The sequence below is a fragment of the Chaetura pelagica genome, unplaced genomic scaffold (assembly GCF_000747805.2).
Source record: "Chaetura pelagica isolate M959 unplaced genomic scaffold, ChaPel_1.0 scaffold731, whole genome shotgun sequence".
Taxonomy (NCBI): domain Eukaryota; kingdom Metazoa; phylum Chordata; class Aves; order Apodiformes; family Apodidae; genus Chaetura; species Chaetura pelagica.
In genome coordinates, this window is record NW_009952155.1 from 22,717 (window position 1) to 30,703 (window position 7,987).

A 7,987-nucleotide genomic window follows, 5' to 3' on the forward strand; every position below is an offset into this window, starting at 1 on the left:
CGTTTGGTGCAGACAAAGCAGCAGGAAATGTTTCACATCCCAGGTTAAGTTCCAGCTTCCAACTGCAAAGCCAGAAGAGACAAGGAGCTTTGGTGAAGGGGCTTCCACCTGGGGACCCAGCACCATCCCCAGCAGGGAACCTGTAAAACACAGGAGATCCCTGCAATCATTCCACCAACTGGGCACGTTCCCAGTTGCAGAATGGGAGTTCTGGTTTGATCAGACAGCTGGGGGAAATCCAGAAGGCAGGAATATTAAAGCTAAGGGAGCAGAGGAAGAGGGTGACACACTGGGGACCACTTCCCAAGCTGGCCAGGTCACACTGGCAGCTGTCACCTCCCACCACCTGCTACAGTTTCCCCTCTTCTTTTAATATTAAAGTGACCCAATATTTTCATCTGTTTGTGCCCACCTCTGATGGGAAGATTTTGTGCAGTTCTGGTTCCTGGAGGTGACTCTCCAGTTTCTCCAGTCAAGCCAAAGCCACCCATGGCTCCAAGACCTCCAGCCCTGAGGGTCTCCATGTGCAGGGGGAGTTCAAGGGCTTTTTTTTTTCCTCCAGCTGCACCACCCAGAGAGAGGCCTCAAGCTCACAACTTTTGACACTTGGAGACACATTTGACACAGTGATTCATTCAGTTGAAGTGATAACAAAAAGGCATCAAGAAGCACAATTCCACCACCTCCAGTGGTGCAAGGTTAAGGTTCAAGAAGGCACATGCGGCACCCCCAGAGGTGCTCTTGGATTTCCCTTCTCCAAGGAAGGGAGGAAAAGGATTAGAGCTCTGCTTGGTGGCACCACAGGGACATTGCCAGCCATGGCAGTCACCCCCTCCAGTGCCAACAAGCCCATCTCCACAAGCTGGACAAGCTCCAGGGAGGATGGAGATGAACCAACTGGTGTCCTGGAACTTCTATGAACAGATCCAGGCCCCTCATTAGCTACTGATCACCCAAGTACCTGGCTAAAGGATGCATTTTGCTTTGGAAGAGCCATTCCCAAGAGGAAGCCTTGCTCTGCCAGCCCCCTCCAGGCCACCAGAAAGCTCAGCAGCTAAACCAAACCCATGGCACCAGGAGCTTCTCCAGGTTGGGGTTTGGTTTGTTCTCCTCCCCACCAGGGATGAGCAGATTATTGTCCAACATGTGGCTTTGGTGCTGCAGAGAAGTTCCCCAGGGTCTTCACTGCTGGGTTGGTGCTGCCTGGATGGGACCTTGGTGACTCCATAGATGAGCTGTAAACAGAAGCTCCAGGTCCCACCCTGGGGACACAGGAGCTGCCACCCCACCTGATGGGCATGGTCACTCCTGCAAGGAGCAGAGCTTCAGTGAAAAAGAAAACAGGAATAAATTAAGGGAGGATGAGGGCTGTTCAGCTATCACACACCATAAAAATGTACCTTTAAAAAAAAAAACCAAAGTGTTTGCAAACCCCAAAATACTAGTCTTTAAAAATCTACATTTTTGTTTTAAAAATCTCCTTGTAAAACAAAAAAATGGATCATTTCTCCCCCCAAAAAAGCAACCTGGGTGCCCTCCTTGGTGTCCTACAGTCTCCCAAAGTGGTGTCCCCATTCCTTGTCCTCCACCTCAAGGGGCTCCTGAGTACCTGGACACCCCCAGGAGAACCCAGGCCAAAATTTGGGGGCTAAATGCTAATAATTCAAGCCAACCTGGCTATAAAAATAAATGCTTTTTGTGTCTTCCTTACACAGGATGGAAAAATTTAGCCCTTTTTCAACAGCTCAGCATCTAGCTGTCATAGTACTTAAAAAACAAACCAAATGCCTATATAGAAAAATAAAGGATAAACATTATCCATCTATTTTATATTTATATTAAAAAAGTAACTTCTGTGACTGGATCTTTTGTTTCTTTGCTGTAAAAAAAAAAACCAACCCCAGCTTAGGCTGTTTAACCTAAGCCTTGGGGAGGAGTAAACTACATCTTCCACCTTATCCAGAGAAAAATATCAGTTTAGCAATTTCACTTCTCCAAAATAAAGTTATTAAATATATTATTATGAGTCTTTTTATAAACTATGTCACTGTTTAAGCAAGGGAAGGGGGCAGGGGGTGAGTGAGGAGCACTTGAATCCCTCCTTCCCTAGGGAGGGACGTCAGCTGTGAGTCCACCAGAAACTTGGGGTGTTCCTGGAGCTGCCACGTGGCCAGAGGGGGACACAGGAGGCTTGTGGTCACCCTCTCCAAGTCCTTCACAAAGATGTTCTTTTTTCCAGCTTGTGCTTGGTGAGGAAGTACTTGAAGAACTCATAGACCGACCAGGCGATGGCTGTTGAGGGCATCTGGTAGATGACACGTGCTTGCACCCCCCTGAAATAGCCTGACACCCCCCCAAGCTGATAGACAGTCTTGAAGGCATTCACCATGCCCGAGAGGTGCCCACTGATGTTCACTGAGCTCAAGGCCATGTTCTCCTGGGTGTTGAGGAGGGTCTTGCAGACGTCCAGGGGGGTGGTGGCAGCAGCGGCCACGGCCCCCGCGACGGCGCCGGACACGACGTGGGAACGGGGGTTGTAGTCCCGGTGTGGGTTGATCTGCTCCTGCATGAACTCGTAGGTGATGAAGTGGATGGCCTGGAAGGGGATGTTCATGGTGAGCTGGGTGGTGTAGCTGCGGTAGAAGGCACCAAACCCCTCTGTCCTCTGCACTGTCCTGATGCAGGCCAGGACCGACTTGTAGGGCGAGTTGAACATCTGCATCCGCTGCTTCACCACTGGGCCAGGCAGGACAGACATGGGGAGAGAACCACTTAGTAAGCCAAGACAGAGGGGTCTTGGGCATCACAACACCCAGAGCAAACCATGCTCCAAGTCCCAACCATCCAGACCCTACCCAAACTGCTGTGACACAAAACCAGGCCCTACTGCAGAGGTGAGCTCCTTATGGGCAGGCTTTCACCAGCAGGTTGTCCAAGTCCTCTGCTGCTCCCAAAAAACTCTACAGCACCAGAGATGGAAGCAGAGCAGCCCTGGTTCACCAGCTCTGCATGGGCACACTCTTTTCTCCAAGCTTAGTTAGGGAACTATTATCACAGAATCATAGAATGGGTTGGAAAGGACCTTAAAGCTCATCCAGTCCCACCCCCCTGCATGGGCAGGGACACCTCCCACCAGCCCAGGCTGCTCCAAGCCCCATCCAACCTGCCCTTCAACACCCCCAGGGATGGGGCAGCCACAGCTTCCCTGGGCAACCTGGGCCAGGCTCTCACCACCCTCACACCAAAGAATTCCCTCCTCAGCTCCAACCTCCAGCTCCCTCTTCCAGTTTTCATCCATCCCCCTCCTCCCATCCCTCCCTGCCCTTGTCCCAAGTCCCTCCCCAGCTTTCCTGGAGTCCCCTCAGGCACTGGAAGGTGCTCTAAGGTCTCCTTGGAGCCTGTTGCAGTTAGAAAGACAAGAACCCTCAGATGTTGGGTGCAGACACTTACACACCAGGGCAGAAAGGTCATTAAATAACTCTCCATCAGTTATATGTTGCACTGGGAAGTGCAACAGCCCCACCTACTGAAACAGAACGATTTCCATTGACTTAAGCAAAAGGTCAATTAATTGAACTCATTTCATCAGGACATGATTAAAAGGCTCTGAGACACTTTTTCCCCCTTCAGAAAAACTTGCCTTCAGGCCAAGTCAGAAGCATAGGACATTAAGCCAGCGCAGCTGGTTCTCCAGCTGATCATCTTCATTTTAGCTGCACTTCACTCTTAGGTTTTATTCCATGCCAAACTTGACCTACCCAGGAAGGCCACACCAGGGCTGCTGCACTTGTCTAACACCACAACTGAGCCCTGTTTTCTTTGAGGAGCCCAAAGCTTCAGAAAAACCACCTCCTCAGAAAAAAAAGGAATGGCATCATGTTAGGAAAGGTGATACCAGCTTTCCTGGGAAGTCACAACCAGGCACATGCTCTGCAAGCCTTTGGCAAGCACAGGAGAAGAACCAGGTAGAGTTTCTCCCTTCACACTGGCCTGTCTGAGGGTAATAAATGCTGGGCAGAGTCACTAAAGCAAAGGGTGGAAGCAGAGGGTGCAGCACCTCCCAACAGCCCCGGGCGTTACCTTCGGCAGGATTCATCACGGCATCATGAAGCAGTGTGGCCACACTCCCAGCTATACCTGCAAGACACAAAAGCATTCTTTAAAATAGAAGAAATCAGGAGGACAGAGAGGTTTTTTGGGGCACTGCCATGGAAGAGGCAGCACCCAATGCTTCAGCAGCCCACCCAGCACCCACATACTCCTGCCTGGGGACCCTGGTCCAGTTCCACAGCAAGTCCAGGGAAGCACCCAACAACATGGCTCATGGCCAGGGGAGGGAAAAACCCATCCTTGGGAGAAACAAAGATCTGCTTCCCAGGAGCACAGCCCTCACCTCCCTACACCACCTCACAAGGTTCTGTCTGTGCAGAACCAGTGGCTTCCCTCAGCCTGCACCACAGTTAGAACTAGTTCAGCGCATCCCTAATTAAACATTTGCATCCCTTTACTCAGTCTAGTTTTAAACACTAATTGCACAGACTGCCCAACCAGCCAGCCATTAACCATTCTGCAGTTGGCTCAAGGATGGGCCTCTTGAGCCACACCTTCTCCTTTGATGTAGGTTTCCACCTCCAACTCCCTCCTGCCCAAATGACTTTTGGGTCATGTCTCACAAAGGCGGCGCTTCGGTTTCCCACGGGCACTCAGAGCCTGTAGCTACTTGAAAGGCCACCCCAGAAAGCACAAAACTAGCCAAAAAGCAGCAAGGCAGAAAGGTCTTCCATACCCTCAGCTGAACTGGTTGAGTCAAGTGACTGCCAGATCCCTGCTGTGACAGTCACTTGACTCAACCAACTCAGCTGAGGGTATAGAAGACCTTTCTGATGTCCAGGACCAGGCACAAATGTCTTCTACACACCCCCTGGACCTAAAAGCCTTCCTGGTAGAGGAGCAAATTCTTTGCCAAAGCCTGTGAGCACACAGAGGACACACTGTCTCCTTCTCCAAGGGAGACATGTGGAACACCCTGTACTTCAGCCCTCAAAAGGTTGAGGTGATGCCTTCAACCAAACCAGAGCCATAAAGCCCCAAGCAGCCTGAATCTCAACACCCCCTTGTCCACTGCATTGATCCCTTCTGCCAGAAACTCAAGAGCAAAGCAGAAATGTAGATCAGACTCAGGCTTTGGAAGCTGCTCCAACTGTGCCACCAGGGTGCCAACCCAAGAAGGGTTTATTTGTCCTGTTGCCAACCAGCCCAACCCTCTGGAAGAGAGAGGCCACCAAGTAGACAGGGCAGAGGTTTCAGAGGAGCAAGGTGACCAGCATGAAGCCCTCAATGCAAGGGTAAGTGCCACACCTGCCTGACCTCCCCTTGCTTCTCCAGCACTCCCAAAGCAGGTTAAGATCTGCAAACCTACATCTTCACCTTGCCTCCCCCTCCCATGTGGATATTTACAGGAGCAGGCTGGATGCAGGCAGCTCTTCCAGAAGCAGGACATGCCAGGCTCAGTGTGAAGCAAGGAAGGGACAAGCTGTGACCTGCAAGCTTTTCATTTTTGTGGGAAAAAAAAACCACAACAAAAAAACCCCCACACCCCAAAATACCATTGGCCAAGTGGCTGTTTCCTCCCTGCTGGAGAGTATCACTTAGAGACTTTTTCATTTTCTCATAGCAGGCAAAGTACATGGCATGGGCAGGGCCAGCCCCCAGCATGGTGACATTAATCCCACGTAAAGGCCTCCAGAAACCCTCTGTGAGGACAATCTTCTTCAGAGCTTCGTACACACTCCTGTACTGGGCCTTGGGGTCCGGCTGCAAGCTCTGCATCCTTGTCTGCAACAAAGGAGAGGCCTCAGTTACTTGTCTTTCATCCCACAAGCACGAGTCAAAGAGCTACAACACCTCCAAGATTCATTAGAGAGGTCAATAGAGCCCCTGGTTGCACCCACACCAGGGCACTAATTCTCCAGGCTTCATCTGCCAGGCCTGGGAGGTTACAGCCAGGTTCCCAAAGAAACAGCAAAAGGATCTGAGGGTGCTCAGCTGAGGGAAGTGTAACCTCTGCTCCTGTTTCTGCATGGAAAGAGCAGGGCATGCAGCTAATGGAGCTGCTCAAAAGGCTTGGTGAAGAAACACACTTAGGTCTTTAATTGCCTCGTGCTTGCAACACTCCCAGCTCTGCCCCAGCTTGTCCCTCCTGTAGTTGCTGGGCTGCTCGTGGCCCTTGGGGTGCTGGGTTAATCTCTCCATTGGGAAACATGTTTCCTAGAAGGGTAAGTTGAGAAACAGGGTGAGACAGGGAAGGGCCACCCCACTCTCCTGTACAGCCACCCAAGGAAGACCCAGCACAAGATCATGTCTGTCCTTGGGGAGCACCCAGCCCCGGGGGCCTGCAGCCACCCACTGCCTCAGGCAGGTGGTTTCACCTGCATCTTCAGCCTGGAGGAGAGAAGGCTCAGGGGAGACCTCACAGTGGCCTTCAGTATCTGAAGGGGCTCCAGGAAAGCTGAGGAGGGACTTGGGACAAGGGCAGGGAGGGAGAGGACAAGGGGGGATGGATGAAAACTGGAAGAGGGAGATGGAGGTTGGAGATGAGGAGGGAATTCTTTGGTGTGAGGGTGGTGAGAGCCTGGCCCAGGTTGCCCAGGGAAGCTGTGGCTGCCCCATCCCTGGGGGTGTTGAAGGGCAGGTTGGATGGGGCTTGGAGCAGCCTGGGCTGGTGGGAGGTGTCCCTGCCCATGCAGGGGGTGGGATCTGGATGAGCTTCCAGGTCCCTTCCCACACAACCCATTCCATGATCTTTGTTTAGAAGTCCTCAACAGGCTTTTCTACCACCGATCTCTGAAGGCAGCCCAACTTCTGGCATCCAAAGCATCCTATTCAGCTTGCTGACATCACTTCATTACTTGTCAGGAGGGGCTGGATTTCATGATGCCACAGAGAAACTCCACATGAATCTGCAGGACCCACCACTGCTGAGCTGGCCCCATCCAGCTGGGAGCTCTTTTTTACTCTCTGCTAGTTTGAACTTGAAGGCAGTTCTGCTTCAGCCTCCAGCCCTGACCCTAGGACATCTGGATCTTACCCCAGGCTATCCATGGGATGCCTTGGGAACAGCAGGTAGGATTTAAGCAGGCAGCAGCAGCATCTCCTCAGTTGTGTGGGGCCCACCAAGTGGTGCTGTACTGAGGAACTACCCCAAGTATCTGCACCCTTCCTGAGGATCCAGTTTTCACACCAGAACGGATTAACAGCAATTTATGTTTTTCTCTGGATCATCTGAGCCACTCCAGGGGGTTCAGAAGCTCACAGCAGGCAGCATGTGCTGTACCCACCTAAGCCAGGTTTGCAACCCCACCAGCATGGCCACAGGCTTCTCCACCTCCTGAGGTCTGTGGACACAAACTGGACAAACAGCCCAGAGCATCCCAACCCAGGAGCTCTCCCCATGTGGCTGCAGCAAGAGGCAGGGCACTGAAAACAGGTTCAGCTTCACTTCAGCCAGGATCAGTTTATCGTGGTGTGAAGGACGATGATTCGCTGCGAGCTGTGCAGTCCTTCCCCCCTGCCAGCTCCTGCCACATTATCTGCAGCCAGCAAGCTCCCCAGGAGCCTCACCCCTCTTCAACCAGCCAAGAAATACTTCTCCACCTACTTAAATTAATCCTTATTGCATAAGGCAGGAGTGCACAGAGAACCACAAGCAGGTAGCCCTGGTTTTAGCTTGAGCAGAAGAAGCCATACCAGGTGTCACAGCTCGAGGTTCCTCAGGTTATTTGCTGTTTACCAGAACCTTTTGGGTGCTTTTTGGGGCAGGGGAGCACCCAGCCTGCCTGCTGCCAGGAGCACAGCAACCCCCAAGGTCCTTCTCTATCTAGAAGTGTTTTAATTAACAAAAACAGGTCTCCAGTTTTGGCATGTTCTGGACAAGGGTCACCGATTGGAGCTGCCACTGTAAAAACAAGCTCAGACCCAATTTGCCCCC

General features: G+C 51.8%; 1 protein-coding gene across 1 annotated transcript; it reads right to left on the reverse strand.

Annotated features, from left to right (window-relative positions):
- Positions 1-394: 394 nt before the first annotated feature.
- Positions 395-6,252, reverse strand: SLC25A37 (solute carrier family 25 (mitochondrial iron transporter), member 37). The gene is made up of 5 exons (XM_010007166.1): positions 6,157-6,252; positions 5,607-5,835; positions 4,081-4,137; positions 2,243-2,736; positions 395-460 (listed from the first exon to the last, which is right to left on the reverse strand). Exons 1-5 carry the CDS (start codon positions 6,250-6,252, stop codon positions 395-397), a joined length of 942 nt encoding a protein of 313 aa, XP_010005468.1.
- Between the last annotated feature and the right edge of the window lie 1,735 nt (positions 6,253-7,987).